The sequence below is a fragment of the Trematomus bernacchii genome, unplaced genomic scaffold (assembly GCF_902827165.1).
Source record: "Trematomus bernacchii unplaced genomic scaffold, fTreBer1.1, whole genome shotgun sequence".
Taxonomy (NCBI): Eukaryota; Metazoa; Chordata; class Actinopteri; order Perciformes; family Nototheniidae; genus Trematomus; species Trematomus bernacchii.
In genome coordinates, this window is record NW_022987966.1 from 733,197 (window position 1) to 754,278 (window position 21,082).

The 21,082-nt window shown below is 41.3% G+C and overlaps 1 protein-coding gene across 4 annotated transcripts in view; it reads right to left on the reverse strand.

Moving 5' to 3' along the window:
• The window catches only part of mark4 (microtubule affinity regulating kinase 4), a 62,121-nt gene extending 42,775 nt beyond the window's left edge, over positions 1–19,346 (reverse strand). For 2 of the 4 annotated variants that reach the window (XR_004554761.1, XM_034115866.1), the window contains exon 1: positions 18,316–19,344. Coding sequence is in view for 3 of the 4 variants with exons in the window: in XM_034115866.1 (XP_033971757.1) it covers positions 18,316–18,363 (48 nt within the window). In the remaining variant the exon portion in view is untranslated. Of the gene's footprint in view, positions 1–18,315 lie in introns of all 4 variants that reach the window. The other 2 variants (XM_034115868.1, XM_034115867.1) reach the window with 2 other exon arrangements.
• Positions 19,347–21,082: the final 1,736 nt, after the last annotated feature.

A 21,082-nucleotide genomic window follows, 5' to 3' on the forward strand; every position in this document is an offset into this window, starting at 1 on the left:
GTCATCGTGTGCAATTATTGGTGGAAACTGCTTTCGAAAAATGTTGACTTTATTTTGGAGGCTGCAGTTTGTGTTGCTGTTGAATGATATTGCCTAACATTGCATTCACATGATAAGCAATTTGCTCTTTGCTCACCGCAAGGTTGGTTGCAGAGCCTTGCAATGAAAATAGCTAGTATATTTTTGTTTCTATGGTTACATCCCCAGCTAGCTTGTCCGCTACATAGAGCTATCATATCATTGGTTGCGTGTCGAAAGGTCAGGGGTAACTACTAGGTCAAAGTTGAAATCATTTGAACCTTTCGTGCAACGCCCTGCGTCAATTTCAAGACGTGAGCGGCAATGAGGGAAGCGCTGACACCTAGCCATGGAAACACACCGGCAAAGCCAATGCAGAGACGATATGTCGCTTATCATGTGAATGCCGCTTGATAGTGAGAGGTTTTTCTGTTATCATTAAGTCTACTCATTAACTTAGATCAGGGTTCTTACACCTTTTCCAAAGTCAAATTCAAGCACTTTTCAAGCATTTTCAAGGTGCATTTTCAAGCTTTTCTAGCATCTTACAGCTGTTATAAATTACATATTTATATACACATACTTATACTCAAATGATTATTTCCCTACCTCACATTAAATCAGATGTTCTTTATGCTATAAACAACCAAATGTGTGTTTCATAATAGCATTCTACATGAGGATGACAAATTAAAAATGTTAGAAAAGAAAACTAAGTTTAATATTGAGTGACCCATCTGTACGTAGACTGGGCATCCCATATCACCTGGCTGAGCCAATATAAAACAATCAGCCAAATAACTTTTCAATATATTATTGATTACTATTTTTGAGGTACTTTTAGGTTGGCAGTAAACACAAGTCAGAGGTAAATGGTGTACTTTGACTCCACTACATGTATTTAATACCTTTAGTTACTTTACAGATGTGGATGAATGATGTGAAATATAATCAAGTGTTAAATCAGACTTTAGTTCCACCTGGAGTAAATTCACAAGCTACTCTGCAGTATACAAAGTCATTCAAACTAGCTGCACCTTTACCAGCTTTGAGAACACTTTCATGATCAATCATTATAAAACATATCATATACAATTATTAGGGATGCTCCGATCGCCAATTTTGGAGCCGATCGCCGGAATCAGTATCGGCCGATACCGCTCTCTTTTCCTCTCTCCCCCTCTACTGACAGCCCGTCAGTATCTCCTGCAGCTCACTGATCCAGTAATGAACGACCCGACAGTGAAGAATAAATATATGTATAACTAGTTTAGCTTGTTCCAGAGGTAGATCAAATAGCTAAGTGTGTTAGGTCTAACTCTTAATGTGTGTTCTGCTCCGCTCACCGGTCCGTCACAGCGGGTGGAGCTGCAGGATTTCTGCTTCACACAGACATTGCATACCGCTATTTTATTGTCTTTTTCGGACACTTAAAATACTGCCAGACTAGTGAAGCCATTTTGGCGAGCTTGTTTTGCCGCGCACAGAGAAAAGTGTCATGTATTTTACATGCAACGATAGCCTAATCTAAAATGTTCTACTACAGCGTACCTTTCGTGTGGTGTGTGCCTCGTCAGCGCAGACTCTCGCATCGTTATTGTTGCACACTTTGCAGGAGGCTACTCTTGGGCTTCGCTTGACCCTCGTCTTAGCCATGGCTTGTATTTGTCTTCTGCTAGCCAACGCTCGTTGAAACGGCAACCTCCTGGCATACTGTCATCTATCACTCTCATCAGAATGCCCAGGTCACACACGTAACAAAAACACTTGCCGGTCACGCGCATTGCGCGGGAAGGCCGGAGCGGAGCTGTTTTATGTAAAAGCAAAGCAATTAAGCGCGCTCCGACTTCTTTATTTTCTTTTAATCTAAAAAGCGAAGTAAAGCATTTACAATTTCAAGCACTTTATCCCAAATTCAAGCACCATTCCCAAAATTCAAGCACTTTTCAAACCTTGAAAACACCTCATACAATTTCAAGCATTTTCAAGGATTTCCAGCACCCGTACGCACCCTGTTAGATGTACACAATAATAGAAAATACTTCCCCATATGTCAAAATGTAAGAACATATTCACCTTACATGCAGATAAACCGTTTCTGATTAGATTAGATGATGGCATGAAATGTCTGCAGGGTGTTGATAATGATCAGTGAGCAAAAAATATATATATATATATTTAACCAACAAGCTAAAGAGAGTAAGGACTGCAGTAAGGACTTAAGACTTAGTACATGGGCTCTGCTCCAACAGGTGATCTACAGGGAAGCCTTAATAAGGAAAAGTGTAGTCGCGAGACACATAACAGAGATATCATGAGTATGATCTTTACGTCATGAGAATTAGTACAAAAGAATTACAGTAAGTGAAATATGTGATGGAATGCATGATTGCATGTTTGGCATTCCCTCAGCTCTCTACAGTACAGCAGCTCTTATCTCTGTGCTGATCTGTGTGGGCGTGCGGCTGAATAACAATGCATGTGAATGGAAATTCAATTAAGTTGTGATGCAGGTCTTCGGCTTTGAATGTGCCGAATTCTGCTCTGCATCTTTTGTTCTTCAAAGTTATGACTTCATAAGCTGAAACTAATATATTTTACAGTTTGAAGAAAAAACAACGGCCTCCCAGTGCCTGGTTTTTGGTTCTTTACATGCTTCTTCTCTGCCATAGGTGATCATTCGTAGGCCAAAGTAATATATCACAGTCGTGTTTCTCCTTTTCTTAGTTGTAATGCAGGAATTATTGCTTACTCTGCAAATACACTCATAAATATCTCTGCATGCAAATGTCTTTAGCTGTTTCTTCTTTGTTCCGTCATCGTGGTTCTTAATGAAGATAGGAAGGGGGGGGGCAGACATCTGCAACGTCAAGCCTCGTAGTGTGACAAACACAAACATGTTTCAGACAATGGACCCCGCCCTACTGTACTGGTGAGTAATTGTGTGTATGAGCTATTGAGTAAAGACAGGATGTGTGACGTTGGTCTCCAGCAGAGGGATGGCGCAACCTTGAGCCCACCTCCATGCTAACACACACACACACACACACACACACACACACACACACACACACACACACACACACACACACACACACACACACACACACACACACACACACACACACACACACACACACACACACACACACACACACACACACACACACACACACACACACACACACACACACACACACACACACACACACACACACCACAACACACACACACACACACACACACACACACACACACACACACACACACACACACACACACAGTCCAGTTTCCTCTTCCTCTCTGAAGCAGCTGCGGCCCTTGAGGCCTCAGGCTGGCACACCTCCTCTATCACACACCGTCTCCACAACACAACAGAGAGATAACGCTGTTGACAATAACAACGTGATGAATGGAGAGGGATCAGTTAACATGTTGACGTCATGATTACAAAACACATCTGTATGGTTTATGCTAACGTGTTGTCATTTGCCATTTCCTAATACTCAAAAACAAAAAGGAACCGCGCTGTAGAATGTGGTTCATAACAGCTAACCATGGATGTCAGGCGGTTTGATTTATTACCATGTCCCAGAGCAGTTAAAGCATAATCAAAGGTCTATTTCTGGTGTAAATTAGTACGTTGAAAAGGATAAACAGCAAAAGAGATCCAACAAAAAAGTAGTTTGGAGTACACATGCACTTACTCTATCAATTTTATAATGTTATTATTGTACGTTGCTGAATGAAATGTTGTGTGAAGTAATATTGAAACGGCCTTAACTGGAGAGTTTACACCATTGGGGCTACGGGCTATTTAGGGCTTAATATCAGGATAACAATGTTTAATAGTGCTTTGATGAATCAGCAACTGATATTTATCAGCCTATTTTAGCTTGGATATAGTTTGATCGGTGGTCTTTATTAAAGGACCATCAGATGATGCATCTATACTGAATTGGGTCATGATCTGCAATAATAGTTTCTGTGTAATGCCTCTCATGCAATCACAGCATCCACAGTTTGAATCTGACTATCATTTCCGCCCCACTTTCTTTAATGTCAGCTACTAAACTCTCTACACTATATTGAATAGAGCCAAATATAGCTGACGAATGGCTTTGTCAACCCACACACCAGATCCTTCTTTTCTCTCTCTGCTGAACCTAACTCACTATCCCTGTATGAACTCCTCAGATGTCAGTCATCCATCAGGAGTTTGTGTCAAGAGCAGCAGGATGTTGCATGAACCTAACCTGCGTCACTTCCTGTCTTGGAGACAGATATGTCCCAGCACTGACAGCCCGAGTGTCACATGTTGCGCTGTGACACTCGGCAGCCCCGCGAGGAAGAGGAGCTGCCAGAGAGTGTCAGTGACAGACAGGCTGATTCTCTGAGGCCTGCTGGGCTCTCAGCGTTCCTGTGATCTGGAACTATTTATTTTCACATAGGAGATGCTATGAGAATGAATGGATGAAAGTTTTCAGTGATGTGAATTAGTTTCTAAAGCAAAAAATCCGTCGTACTAAGTTTATTGAAATATTTAATACAATGAATCTGCAACAAATACTAGCCAGAATCCATCAAGGGAACACAATAGGAAATAAAACACAAATGTTCTTATTCACCACCATCATCACTCGGACACCTCATGGTAAGGGCTGAGGGAATTTGTGGAGATCTAAGATTAGCTTCAGGTTTGACCACAAACAAACTCACAGTATTCTTTACATATACTATTTGAATATTTATTTCTGGCCACTTCACAAATTCAAAATACAAATCCAATCAGAGAACCTCTTCAAACATTTTAGCACTCACACGATAACAGTCTCACTGTTGCCCTGTCACCACAATCATGTCTACTTTTTTTACAGGACCTTTTATCACAGGAAATAATCATTTGCAGAGGATATTATTTCATGACTAATTCTTTAGATCTTTCTACTCTTTTAAAAACAGAAAGTGAAGAGTGGTGAGAGTGTGGGCCGGAACACATGATGATTTAGAAGAATAACAAAAGGAAAATATTTTCGACTTTCTTTTGGAGGGAGTGCCAATGGGATACTGTTGCATAAAGCAAAATCAAATGATTTTACACTGTGAGCAATGAGCTTTCATATGCACCATTTAAACAATATTAATTGTTAATAAATCAACAACCCATCCCTAATGTTCCCTAACTGTTCCTACTGATGTTGCTTCTATTTTTAATTAAAGAAAATGTGGGGACAACTACAGCAACGCAGCAGCTGACATTCTTCAGCTTCAGTCGGACTCATTCAGATTCCTACAGATAACCATTAGACTGTGAGTCAGACCCTTGGGCTGGAAGGCTCCTTTCACTGAAATGTACTCTGTATTCCCCCAGGGCAGGCTCTTGTGTTTTACCTGCCAAATATTAAAAGGTAAAAAAGCTCATCCCTCATTACACTTGCGAGGTTTGCATTTCTGAATAGTTTTCATAGTTTTGGAATGGGTTGCTAGAGCCCTCGGGGAAGGAAACTTTTCCAATGCCAGAAAATAAGTCAGTCCATGTAACAACATAAAAATCATCACGGTGGGAGTCACTTTTTAGATATTGATCTCATGTAGATACTTTCCTCAATAAGGCTTAATGCATCATGAAAATGTGCTTTCTCCAAGGATGTAATGAAAGTTATTTAACATCCTTCAATTACTTCACTTTTTATTGTATTAATACACTATCAGATGTAGGCATAATAAATGAATGAATGGCAACAAAATGCTTACTTTGTTGAGTCTATTGACCTACATCTTGGAGTATAAATAAAAAGTGTGATTTTCTTAACTTCTGCCATCTGACATGGTGAGTTACTTAAAATAATTGCCAACATGAGTCAGAAGAATCAAAGCTGAGGACACTACCCCAATTTATCGGTTAAAGATGGCCTCCCTCATACAGTCTGACACAATCTGGCTCCAGCATTAAAAGTGTAACTTGATGCCTCAGTATGGACAGTGCCGACACACACTTGTCTCTGGAGATCTGCCACATTACTCAGCATATCATTCACTGAGAGATCATCAGAGCAGGCTGAGCGCTGGTCAGATTTATTCAGGTTGGATCCACAGCAGCGGATTAAAGCGCTGAGTCACTCCTTGGCGAGACATCGCTTTCTCTCTCTGTAATGTACTGCTCCATAAAGCTGCTGTCACTGCATGCACTGAGTTACAAACGTCTCAAAAACTACAGGGTTTTCTTTCCAAAGTTGCACAAAACTATAAATTAGATGTAGGAAAACGACTGTTATCTTCATAGTTTTGGCAATTATTTCTACTGGTAATGATAACACCCTACTCAACTGAATATCTGCATGACGACATCCAGCCCACATTCCTAAAATGAAGACTGATGGAATAAGAAACATGCAGTGAGATGAACAGACAGGTTGTGAACAAGCCGAGAGTTAAGCCTATTTATCCCAGCACTTTCTTTGCAGATAATACAAAGTGAGCGCACCCATGATATCTGTACTAATGCGTCACAGGGACTGTGTCCACCGAAACCATACACTATAGAGGTATGGCTGAACAGGAAAGTCTCTCCGTAAAATGGGATCAGTTAAAGAGTTTTTTCACCTTTTTCTATAACATCCAATTTTGGCTAAAACTACACAAATAAAATACTTTGAAACCATAATTTTGCTTGCAGAGATTTCTCAACATAACTGAATCAGACAAGCAGTAGCCACTGATAAGATGCAAGTGAGGATTAGTAGTGCTGATTTTATAGTCACTTGTCGCTCACTTTGCCCAATAAGTGGATTAAAAAATCACATTAATTTCACATTGTAGTGAATTATACTCCAGCACCTTCCCACCTCTGCCCTTCCTAACATTCACCCAGCTTGCAGTCTTGTGATGCAAAGTCTAAAATATCTCAATAAAATAAATAAATTTGTGCCTAAAAAGTGAGGCCAAAACAAGCTTTTCTTTGTTAAAAGAGACCTGCTTATTAATATCATCTCAAACTAGAGAATGCAATTCCTGAAGAAATTGCTAGTGGGAATGCTTTATGCTGAAAAGCTGACGCTGAACTGCTATGCTGAAATGTAATGTGTAAGAAGAAAGTGAAGAATTAAGATTGAAATGATACATGAACACTGGGGGCTTGAATGTGTGATGAGAGAAGAAAAGAAAGTACAAAGGCTTGTACGTTTGGAGCATTTTCACTGAAGTTATGAGAAAACCGTGTTTCATAGCGAGCATTATGTTGCCAAGGCAACGGCATCTGAAGAAATCTCAAAACTGTCCCGTAGATGTCTTCACGGCTGGACTGTTAGCACACATGTGAAGTTTGAGCACTTTTGGACCATTTTCATAGGAGTTATAGCAACATTGTATTTTTTGGCGAGGGATGCGTTGCCATGGAAACGGCATATGGTGAGATCTCAGATTTGGCGTAGAGCTGTTGAGGCATGGACCAGTGATATACAAGTGAAGATTGGGGTTACAGCGACATCGTGTTTTATGGCGAGGGATGTGTTGCCATAGTAACACCACATTACGTAACACCACATTACGTAACATCAGATTTGATGTAGAGCTATTCAGGGCCACAGTGTTAACCATCATGTGATGTTTGGTGGCGTTCTGAGCATGTCCGTTGGAGTTATGACATCATGTCTATCTCCAACACACAGGTGTTTATGTTTGAGCTAATGACGTTATGAAACACCTGTGCTTGAGCCCAGAGATCAAATGTTTCCATGGTGATGTGCAGTAATCAGTGAGAGGGGAGCCTTTCCATTGATCTGAATGAGGGATAAACCTCTTACATGTGAACGTTTTGTTGAAGAACCGTAACAGATATCGGTGAAATTTCAACGCGTGAAGCATGTCAAGGACCCTGAGCGTCTGAAGTGTGCTTTGTGTGTACTTTCGGGTCAATAATGTGGCCTTTTTGGCAGATTAGGTGTGCGGCTGCTGCTGTGAGGAAAAATCACGCTGAATTTACAATGGTTCTTAATGGAGACATGTTGAATGTTTTTGTCACTTCATTCCCTCAAGAGGCATTTTCTTTAATATTTTTGCTTCATTTTTTTAAATTTTCAAGCTAAGAGATGTTTTCCTACGTTTGTCATGAAAAATGATGTCCAAGGAGTGTAGGGTTTAGGAATTATGGCAGGTTTAAAAAAATATATATGAAGGCGAATTTCAAGATCTCCTCCACTCTACCTGTGACATCACGCACTCTCAGCCTTAACGAGCTGCGCAATACACACTAATGTTAAAATCTGAAGAAGGCCTCTTTACCAAGGTCTGAACAATGTTTAATATCTCTAAAAGTATGAATCTGATTTAAAAGCTGTGTAACACGAATAATGTCAGAAAGATGTGTAACATTTTAAAGTTGGAATGAGGTTTCTGAGTGAAAGTATGAAGGGTTGAAGTCGCATGAAGATTTTTCAAGTCTGAAGAGTTTCTCCATTGACTTCCATGTTAAAAATTTGATGAATTATGGGATATATCTCGGGAATTATGAAAGTTATGAATGAGAAAAGTAATAGCCATCGATTCCCGACCGAGCTGAACGTTTTGATGTTTGAATGGAGTTTCTGCGATGTGGAATGTGGGAGCAGAAGAGCGGCAAAATAACCCGGCGGAATAAGAATAAAGAATTTGTCCGTAGAAGAACAAGTAGTTGGAATGCTGTATCAGCATTCCCACTAAATTAAGTATAATGGCTGGTTTTGCTTCGTAGACTAGAAATTATAGTCTAAATAAGTGGTTGACATGGTAGATATTTTAGTTCAAAAACTAGTATTTTAAAAAGGTCTCTTGTTGGTTTGAAACTAAAATGTAAAAAGTCAACAAAGACTGTTTTCCAGGAAGTGTTGGCTTAAGATTACAGTGTGTCAAAAGTGACTGCAAGAGGAAGTCATGACACAGCAGGCGTCAGCAATTACTACGTACTACCATCTCTGCCATTACACATTTGAAAGGCAAAAATGTCTGCTTAACCCTGAAGGACAACTCAAATAGGAAATGCTGTGTTGTGAGAGTGAGCAGGTCACAGCGTCTCTGCTAACAGCTATTACAGGACTTTGTTTGGTTGCAGAGCTTCTGTCGGAAGCTAATGGAGAGAAACCGTGACAGCTGTATCTAATGAGACATGTCCTCTGGTTAAAAAGACACAAACACACACAGATCTCATGATACTGTCTTTATCACATACAGCTGAACAACATGCAACATGAAGTAAACCACAAGTGACTCAGCAACAAACTGATGATACGCATGTACCATATTGTTACTTCACTCTACTATTTATGTGATAGGAATGAAAAACAAGTAGGTTGCATAATGGAAAAAGAAGGTGTTGCAGAAACATGAGCCCTTTTCAAAAAGCATCCCTAAAATGATGTAGACAAAACCCAGAGGAGCTGTAAGTGAGAACGCAAATGTTTAGATCTTTCAGACCTAACAGACATTACTGAAAAGAGCGGCTCACTGCCTGGAAAATACACAGTGAGCATGTTGATGACGTTTCCATGTGCCTTGGTGTAAACTGGAGGGAAACAAACATCCAAGAGAGAAAGAGGTCATTTACTCGAAAACAGAAACGACGAGATTCTAGAACTAAAAAAGGGCAGAAATCGTCAAGCAAGTTAAAAAGGATCAGCAAGAGAGTGGTTTATGACCAATTAACAAACTGGCTCTTTGGCAGCAGTGTAGGCACATTAGACTGCACCAAGCCCCAGGAAGTGCGCCGGGCGTTAAAGCACATTTTCGTAGCGGTCAAACTGTGGTACAACTACTGTGTCTGTCAGTGAAGTCATTGGGCCAAAGAATACCTTTACCGATCGACTTACATTGGGAAAGAGACGTCTTGAAATGTTCTAAAAGCCGAATCCAGAGTTATTTTCACTTTGCATTTCTTTGACTGAGCTGTGAATGGCAGATCAGAGGCGGGGCATAAGGGAAACTCAAGTGCTCATGCTATATGGGTCCAAGGCCCGAGTGATCCAGGTACTTTTTGTACCTCCAATCAGTCCAATTTTGGCTTTGTGCACCACTGAGTAACTTCCATAGGAATGAACGGGCCCTCCCCCCAATGTTCATTTCATTTCATTTCATTTAAAACCTTTATTTAACCAGATTGGTCCCATTGAGATCATAGATCTCTTTTTCAAGGGAGACCTGCAGCATATAGGTTCCACATGAAACATAAAACAATAAAGGACAATGTTGTATCCAGTTCTCTTTACAAATCGTTGCTCTGTACGCTCTAAAGTGGCACCACCACTTCCATAAACCAAGGTGGGTACACTGAGTACGTGAGAAAGCTTCTGAACATTTCCTGTTGTCGATATATATGTGAAAGGACAATGTCCAGACCTGATTCTGGACATTTTCATGAGAGAACGGCTGACGTGGCCATTAAAATAAAGGTATAAATCATTCAAAATACATGGAGCTGTAGCCCTGACAAGATATTAACACTAAAGAGGCAAACACACTTAAAGGTAGGGTAGGTACGTTTGAGAAACCGGCTCGAGTGCGCTAGAATTTGAAAATACACAACCGGAAAAAATCTGCCACTTCCTTACAGAGCCCCTCCTCCAACACACACGAACGTGCACATGACCAATGAGGGCACGAGATAAGTTTGTGCACAGATGGAAGGCTGACAGGCAGGTAGGCCATCCAGTTATTTTAGCCGGGCCGGCTAAAATGATTGCTCGTGCTTTTTACAGTACTACGGCTTCCACAGATGACATTTTTTGTATGGATTTTTTGTCAAAGCACTTAAGATATTCATTGCTATCGGGATGTTAAGAGCATTCCATGGAATATAACAAAAAGTGTATCTCGAGCCGGTTTCTCAAACTTACCTACCCCACCTTTAAGAGTGGACATTGAATGTGCATGGGTGAGCGGCAGCAGCTGAGGCCTGAGGAGCGGCACGGAGGACGGTAAGCCGACACCTGAGAAACCGACAGCAGCCGAGCCCCGTTACACACCAACACAACGGAGCGACTGTGTGCTCCGGGTGCCAGCCTCTGAGTGTCCTCTCTGCTCAGCCGGATCCTTTCTGTAATTGTGTGTATCTGTGCAATTATGCATTTGTCTGCAGGGGTCTGTGTTAGTCTGTGTAGTGTGTCTGTGCTTGTGTGTGTGTGAACAGTGTCATTCTTCACACGGTAGCCCGATCTCCAGAAAACGCCACCTGTTCAGCACCATGGCTGACTAACGTCTTAACTAGAATGACATAATAGCTGGCGGGAAAAATATTGTGTGCCTACAATGAGCCATGGCAGTTACATTTGTGTTCAATTAATTTAACTAATAAACTTAACAAACACACATTACAATAACAAGATGTTATGCGAACAGATTTTTTACAGAAAATAGTCTTGCCAAGAGTCACATTAAGCAATATCAGAGGGCAGATTTTTATAATTAAGTTGAATAAACAATTTTTTGATTAATCTCAATGCCCTCTGATGCAGAGCCAGCAATGTGTTTAATACCATTTGGTATAAATACAGAACTAGGAACTTGATCAGAGTGCACAGGTTTTAAAAAAAGGGCCCCGTACAGAAACTCCAACTTTCTCTACACACACACACTGAGGAAGATGAGGGCAGTGGATGCATTGGGTGATGGAAAACCGCTAGGAAAAGTGTTGTGCTCAAACACGACAGACCTATAAGGTAAGATGGTATTCAAGCAAGTAAGACTAGTCTAAACAGGGAACCTAAAACTTACATTTCTTTTATAAACCTGCCACCGTGTGCTATTAACCAAGCCTTTTACAGGAAGGTCTGCTAAATCTCTTAAGCTCTTTTCCCAGCACTGCCCTGCTTTACATCCACACTTTCACACTTTCATCCTGACAAGTATCAGCAGGGCTCCTCGGAGAAAAGCGCCTGGCTCATGGGCATGGGAAGTTGCTGTTGAGGCTAAACAGAAGGTACCTGAATCACCTTTCCAGGGATTAAAGTTGGAAATGTCCTTGCAACTGGCCCACCTATCTGCTACTAGGGCTACCTGTAACTCGGAACACAATACAGCTGGCCTAATACAGGGTATTTAATGCACTCCTGCCTCATGTTACACTGATCACACATGGATCAGTTGGCCTAAGCGAGCTACATGATTGAAACCCTGGAGCTGTTTATCATTGTGTTTTGTGTATTTTTATTTGAAACAATGCTGTTGTATGGGGCATTAGAGGTGAGCGCTTATTTGGGGAAACATGTCACGGCAGCGATGTCATGAATCTTTCACTTGTTCAAGGAACACAAAAGCCCTGATCTGCCCCGCGGGGTCACACAGATGAACATGCTGGATTTATTTTTCTAAGAACACACAGTTGAACATGTGCAAACTCGCACTCAGCCACCTACATGACGTCCTTTTCTCTCTACCTCTCTCACACACTGATGCAAGTTCATAACCGGCCCTAAGCAAAACTGTTTTTCTATTCCCAGTGTACATAACTACAATACAATACAATAAGTACAGACATACTGTTTCCAACCTCGAGGAACCCTCGCTGACTAAATGTACAGCTCTGAACCCCCCTACCAGCTCATAGAACTTTAAGTAAGTGACTAAATGTCCTCTAAGTTAAACTTATTTTCCATGTTTCTCTAATCTTGGAAGCACTTGAGCCTCGGAAATACACAACACAAGTACAACAAGACAGACAAACTCGTATTTCACTTCATCTTTGGCAGTAAACCAACATCTGACTGAGAAAAGAACACAACTAAAGTTTAAATGCAAACATGTGCAGGTCTATAGCCGATGCAGGTTCAGCAGGTTAGGTAGAATGAATTAACGTTAATGCCGACACATTCCCAGAAGCAGATCTCAAGTTGATTAATGTCAGTATTTTGCAACAACAACAGACAAACATGAGCAAAGTAATTGTAAGACCAACAGTTGTCAGAGGTCACAAAGAGCTAAAGGGAGAGATACATTATATGAAAGATAATAGCCGCGTTCACACCGGAGTACTTTTCGCGTTTAGTTCCGTTAGTACCCCTTATGTCACGTTCACACCAAAAAGAGCACTTAATCCCGGGAACTTTTAACCCCATTTTTAGTGCCTGCTGAGAGATGGTACTTTCCTGGGGAAAAAAGTGCCCCAGTTCTGATTGGCTGGGCGAATTGCAAACCACGCCCCGTACAACTCTGAAATGTTTTGTAGAGCCGCCATTTTATTATCCTCGCATTAGCATTATTAGCATTAGCATTAGCCCAGCGCACAAACGCAGAGAGACTAACTTATGGCAACACAAAATAAAACATGGGAGCGGTGGAGATGAGGAGGTGTCGGTGTTCTGGCGATTTACTCGGAAGGCTTCAGTAGAAGCTGCTGGGAGTCCCAGCAGCTTCTACTGAAGCCAGTCCCCAACTCCGGGGACTTCCGGCCGGGGACTCCGGGTGACAGTATACGCCGTGAAGTTGTTTGCGGCCTGCCAGTAAACCCAAAGCAGAAGAAGACGAAGTGACGTCAGCGGCTCATTTGCGTAATCTTCCCTCAGGGAATTTATTCCGGTGTGAGCGCGATCTGTACTAAATGCCCTGGGGTCATAAGTGCCGGGGCACTGAGTGCTGGCACTGAGTACGGCAAAGTACTTGGTGTGAACGCGGCTATTAACAAGGCCCGTGGAAAACCACAACATCCATTGCAAGTACAGCGCAAAGATTTAATTTGGACACAGACAATGTCACTTCTCAAGTAAAAGTAGATCGTTTAGATTGCACTTAATGTATATGATTCCATGTACAAAAGGTTCTGTAACTTGTTAAAAATGGATAATGTTTAATTAAGTTAAAGAAGCCTTGTTTGAACATTATATCCATGATTTTGTCCAGTGAATTCAAAACTATTACTAGTACTACTAGTACCAGTTGATGAACCAGAAAGATAAAATGTTTGCTTAACCAATAGAAAAGCATGTGATCCCATCATTAGGAGTAAAATACGAACACCAGCTATTGGCTTCTTGTGATGATGATGATGATGATGGCATTTTGAATGTTTACTGCATTTGACCAATGGTAACTTTTTGATGCATGCAATTGTAACTTGAACTCTGTCATAAACTGTTGTTAAATGTTACAGAGGGGATACATTAATAACTCAAAAGTTAAGAGGCTTAAAGTAATGTTTGTAAAGTACAAAAAGTTGCTCCCTTTGTCGCGTCCTAAGGGAGAACGGTGAGGAACATGGAGGACTTGGATGCTGCCTGGACCAGATGGTGCGTCTGTCATTGGCTCTGGGTTTCTTTGACTTTGGGTGCCAGGACTTGATGGAGTCAGAAGTGAAGTGACAGGAGAGAGGCTGAACAACAGAAGAGAGGCAGTGGTGGGAACAGAGAGTTCCAACATGCAGAGTGTGGGTCTGGGTGTGAAGGCTCTGGCTGTCTGTTTGCTACTGTATGATTGATTTACAACATGGTGATAATGTTCTCAGAAGATGACAAAGCAACAGGAGGAGAAATATCTCGGGTCGAGTTGTGTGACAGTGTTTATGATGGTCTTAGTTCTGCAGGAGGTTATGAAACAACTACATTCACTTTCTGTGTTACATGCAAAACACAGTATATGCTAAGAAAAAACATTATACGTGCCGTGTACAGCACTTCTATTAACTCCTATTTTGTCTTTCTGGTGAAATCTATGGGTTTTAAGCACTATTATACACAAAAACATGCAAAAAGTAAGGAATTTAACATAAAAAAAATAAAAAAACGAACCAAAATGTTTTCATGTTTGTAAGAACTTTTTTGAAGTGTTTAAAATAGTAAGGTTTTGGTAACACTTTATATTAAGGTACACAAATTAACCATCAACTAGTTGTTAATTAACGTGCATATTAGCAGTATATTGGCTCTTTATTAGTCATTATAAAACACTTATTAAATGCCTTATTCTACATGGCCATATTCTATAAGCCATTAGTTGAGAGTTTTTCCTCAATAACCCTCTAATTAGTGCTTATTTATTGCAAGTAAGGAAGTTGTTGTACATGAGTTTGGGTCTTAATATGCTCTGCTCAATATGGGCCTTATAAGGCAGTAATGCCACAAGAATAGTAATTCTCCCATAATAACACTTAACAAATATGATCTATTCTTATGTAACAAGACATGAAACTATAAGTGTTAATTGTGTCTAAATACACGATGAGGGCCATTTTCCCAGACCAGCACAGCATCCGTGATGTTTTTGGGGCAAAACCTCCTCAGCACAGCAGCACAGGATAGGCGAAAGCAGGCCCCAGCCCGAAACGTGGAGGCGCTCTGGTCTCCCCACGATGTCCCCGGGGCAAAAATCCTCCCCAGCACACGACAGGTGGAAGCAAGCCTCCGCTACAGCAGAAACAGGACAGCTGGAAAGCAGGCCCCAAGCCCGAACGTCGAGCCGCTCCGGTCTCTCCGCGATGTCCCCGGGGCAAATCCTCCTCACCACAGCAGCACAGTACAGGTGGAATCAGGCCTCCACTACAGCAGTACAAGACAGGCAGAAGCAGGCCCCAGCCCGAACGCGGAGAACGCCCTCGGTGCAAAAACCTCCTTTCCACGCCCCGTGAGGCGGATGAGTAAAAGAACTGCCATGTGAGACGCTCTGCTCGCAGCCAGGTGAGACGCTCTGCTCGCAGCCAGGTGAGACGCTCTGCTCGTATTGTTTCCGATAGCAACTTTGTGATAGTGCCGTGGGTCCACATTTCCGATATTACGTCATATCGGACGCAAATCTGGATCAGCTCCGTTGTACCCCCGTTTTAGAGATTTGGGTACGGAGGAAAAAGAGAGAGGGTTTTATTTTCTGACGCTGCATGAGTTCCCCGACACACCGGGGACACATATTTATGTATAAAAGACATCAAAAAGTGCATTTTGCATGATAGGTCCCCTTTAAAGGACTCGATAAATGATTGAAGAGTTTGTAAACGGACATTTTGATTATCTTTGTTGCAGTTAAGTGCAGTGCCCTATATCTTCAATGGATCAAGAGTTTTTTTATTTTTCTTCAAGAATTCTTGGTAACAAGTAGTGATTAATCGATATACAAATGGTCATTATGTGGGTGAATCATTACTTTGAACTAGCATTTACTTGAATTGCCAGAAATCCGGATAGTTCATAGAGTAGAAAAATAGAGAGTAAACTAAAATACTGGGCATGACTTTAAATGTGAAAGTAAATGACTGTGCATGTGTGTTTGTTGAAATGGACAAGAGTGGGTAAGGAAGGGATAATATGTATGACCCCTTGTTGCCATGGTGAGGTTGCTAACAAGAGTGGCTTGTGACTGAGTGAGCACAGCAATCATTCTGCGATCAGGCTCACAGGCACATCGTTTATTCCCAGCAATGCTTAAAAAAAAAGTCTTCTTGACCAGTTTGGCTACAATGCACTATAATAAAGGGGCATCTTAATATGACCTGTTCTGTGAAGAGAACAACCTCAAAACTACTGATGTCACAACAGCAGTAGCACTGATGTAGTAGCTTCATCTGAGGATTATTCCAGGGATTTATCAGCATACAAAGGAAGAGTTCTGTTTTACACGAGAACATTACTCAATCACGAGCAAACTTTTGACAGCATCATGGCAAAGCATCAAGCATTTAATAGGCACAATTATTGCTATACTGCTCTAGAGCCATCCCACATAAACCACTAAACACCAGGAGGCTAAAAACCCTGATCATAATTTGAAAATATATTATAAGGTATTAAGTGACTGTAAAGTTAAGTTCCTATTGTCATGACGGTCTTTACTTAGATTTGTATAGGAATAAATGGCTCAATCTTAATGCAGCATCATGGTTCGGAGTCCTACATTTGGGTGTTGGCTGACATAAACTTTCCAAACCATCCACAACGTGTTCATATAAAAAGATCATAGTACCTCCTGGATTCTGCCATCTCTATGAGTGTTACTAGGTACTAGATGCAGGCTAGAGGCAATAAACACCTGACAGTTAGTGAGTCAGGAGCACGGTGAAAATCACATGACAGGTCAGTGAGGAAAGGTGGCAGCGTCTCTCCCATGGCACAACTGGGCTCAAAATGACAGTAAATGCTTAATCTTTGCGTATGGTTTCCATTTAGAAAAATTACATTACAGCCTGCAGCCAGGACAGGAAATGATATTCAATCTATATCAGTCTTTCGGTTTGATTGTCCCACCCAAAATATGCTGTAAATCCAAAGTACTTGTGTCTGGTAAAAAATGTCAATGTGGAAACCAGCTAACTGTGAATCAGCACTACTGATGCCGGTCATTTACGACACATAAGACACCGGTACAATATCCTAACATTATTTAAAAATCGGATAGTGCATATCATATCCTTTGTATACACTTCTATTGTTAGCTACAACAGAAGTAGCTATTTGTGAAGGCTTTCAACCCTAAAGGAGTGAGTGATATTCAGGCTGCTGTTCGTTGGTGTAAGCTAGGTGCCCTTGAGATGAAAGGTGGGGGGGTTCTGTGTGTGGCTGCACTACTGATGTCAAAATGTGGTGAGGGGATATTAAAGTGAAGCGTACATGTTTACAAGAAATCCTGATAAAATACATCCTGAGAAATGATTAAAAAAGCTTTTCCCCTCAAAGTCCTGCCTTCCCAAAACCCAGACACTGCCACAGACAGAAGAACACCACAATGCAGGCAAGCCTGACACAGCACATTTTGCAATATTGTGCTACCCACTGCTGCCTTTCAGACAGCTTCCTTAAAGAAGAAACTGCACAGACCAGACAGGGTGGAGAGAGGAAGACAAGGTGAAGAGCTGGGAGTAAGGTGGTGGGTAGTCAGAGAAGAGGAGGGGTGGGTGCAGGGCAGGCTGGGTGGGGAGAGAGCTGGGTGGCCTTGCATCAAATGCATCAATTATTGATCAGCTGGTGGAAGAAAAACATGCGCACTGAGGACACCGGTGGATAAGGTGACAATAAGGTTTCTTTAAGGCTACCAACTAATTTAACATGTGCATTTTGTGTGTGATCAATGTAACTCACACCCAGTCCAACGCACCCCCCCCCCCCTCCTACACATGTTCTCCATCCCCATCCTGTGTGTCCAATTGCAACCGGTCCCAAATGAGCTAGGGGAGATTAGCGCGTCTGTGTCGCCTCTCTTTATTGCAGCTGCTCTCTGCACATGCTAGACTAATCTCAGGGCCGGGGGTTAGAGGGAGTTATTACAATAATTGTCTTCAAAAGCACGGTAACACCTACTAGTTGTCCCTGCTACTGAAGGTGACAAATAGACGCTCTGTGTTTTTAATAATCTACTTACATGGTCCGGGTTCCGATCTTTCCCAGGCAGTGCCGTGCGTAAAGACATGTTCGTCCCTGAGTGCGCCTCTTCGTCCAAGAGAAAATAAATAAGTGGGCTGTAGGATTGTGTTCACACTGGGTTAAAAACACACCTCAGATTATCCTGGTTGTCAGTCACTCCAGAAGAAAACAGCCTCATACAATCCTCATTGTCATAGTCCGTGAAGGCAGCACAGATCACCAAGACAGTGATCCAGCTTTAATTGATGCGTACAAAAAATCTACATCCACCTCATGACTGTGTGTTGTGGTTGGTACCAAGCTAGCCTCATCTGAAGAAATCACAGCCCAGACTGAACCCCTTCTTAGCTTCACACTTTCCCCCAACCTTCCCAGGCGTTATCGGACCATTTCGGTGGACACTGGCTGGCTCGTTAATAAAAGAATCCCGGTGGTAATCGGTTTACTTCCAGCTGCATCGGTGTTGTTGTGAAAGGCGAATAAAACTCGACCATCGATGCAACTGATGAGGGTTTTAAAAAAAGAAGAGAAACAACAGTGGGCTCTGTGCGACCACCGCGGGTTGAGTTGAGAAAAAAAGGGGGAGTTTCTGTTTTCCTGTTGGCTAGTGAATATTTTTCAGGGTGACAAACGTCAAAACGGCGGCTCCCATGGAGGAATAGTCACGGAAACAGAAGCAGGAACCGTCTGAGAACACATTTCGAGAAGCAGGAGATGTACGGAGCCTGGGGAAACCGATTGCGGTTGACCTGAAAGAAAGCGGCGGATGTGAAGCCTTCCAGTCAGTCTCTGGCTCTTCTTCTCAGCTCAGTCCGCCCTTAGCACCTCTCATTCGGTTTGGCTCCAACTGCTTCAGCGGTGAATTCAAAGTCGCGCGGTTGAGCAGCTGAACACGCAGATATGTATCCCCGGAAATATGTGTTTTTGAGCGAAGACCATAGAAAACGGAACCCCCCCTTCGCCTCCCGAAAAACCCAGTGTGAGAGAAAGAGGGAGGGAGATGGACGTCAGCGGTAATGAAAGGCAGGGCTGCTGCGTCGCTGTCCGCGCACGCGCACACACACGCGCCTTTCTCTCCTCTCCCCCTCTATCGCTCATGCTGCCTTCACGTACCCATTATTAAATCAGACTTTCGGCTTTCGGATTTCGTGTGTGAGTTTAAGCATGAGTTAAAGTCATTATTTACTGACACTCCAGAGTTTTATACAAACATAAAGGCAACAAAGGTCGTCTTTCCATTTCATGACAAAGTATCTTCAATTTGACCTCGTGGAAAACCACCAAACTCCTATTTTCTTTACTTTTTCTTTATCATGATCGCCTCGTGGTGGCTAAAATAAGTTTAATAAATGTTTAAAAACATCATTATGATTATTACTTTGATGATGATGATGATTATTATTATACATTTCCCGGATATTTTATAGATATATATATATATATATATATATATTATATTTTTATTGTTAACGTTTATATTTTATACGTAGGATTCTGGAGTTTTGTAGTACTTTTCTCTTTTGTGTTTCTGTGGAAAGCTACTCAATTTATATTTCTTTATCATTATCGCCACCTAGTGGCCAAAATTCTTTCTAGAGACACAGGTGTCAGTTAGACATGTTATATATGTTTTAATGTTCCCCATCTATGATCATTTCTCTTACTATGTTTATTGTTTTGTATCAAAATACCAAGGAACATTCCTTGAATGTGAAAACCGATATGGCCATTTACCTCATTCTGATTCAAATACATCATTATGGTTAAAAAGAAGTCAAGGCTCCTCCAAATGTGAGAAATGTGTCTTGTGTGTGCAATATACATGCAAGTGTATACTTTTAAGCGCTTTGAGCACCAGGAAAAGCGCTATATAAATGACATGTGTTATTACTATTATTATTATTATCATTATTATATAAGTGCAATATACCCTCCTGCAATTTCACGTTTATTTATGTATTTTTCTCTCAGTTTATTTACAATTGGCATTGTTTCCGATTGCTCTTTAATTCAATATGGTCAAAAATATATAAATATACCGCTACTTTCTTTTCCATAGAGTACATATCTGGTGTTCTGGTTTTGTTTTTGACTTAATGTGTTATTAATAACGGGCCAATACTTAGCCCTTTTAAAAAAGAAAACCTGTTGTAATCATGTACATTTCCCTGTTGCGGGACAAATAAAGGATTTCTAATCCTGATTCTGAAATCTGCTTTTTTTTAACATCTAATGTATATTTTAATGTAACTAAATATGCACCCCTTATTTTGTAACTTTTCAAGAGCATCATATTATAAATACAACTGTGAAACCTACATCGACACTGCACTTTGTTTTCCCCCTTCGGCAATTTCCGCAGATTCATCAATTTGTCAATTCCCCACAGTTGGGAACATTGACAGTACAGCTCTTGATTCCATTTGTTGCGAATAACACATTTAAAAAAAGATAGGACTGAGGTGATATCAATTTGGGGCACAATTAAAACAGCACTCCTGAAGGACAAGGTGACTTGGCAGTTATTGAAATGGCCCATGTGTGGAATTGATGAGGAATGAACTCTACATGTAATCAAGTCATGTCTCTGCGTAAGTGTCCTTGAACGAAAGGATCTCTAGAACTGAAAATGGGGTTATATACTTTTAAAAAGCTATCACCTTATTGAAAGACCTATTTATTGCACCCAATCCCAGAAAATATAATTGTATTACTATTAAATGTACAGTGTATTTGACAGTAACATGTGAACCACCCTCTACATT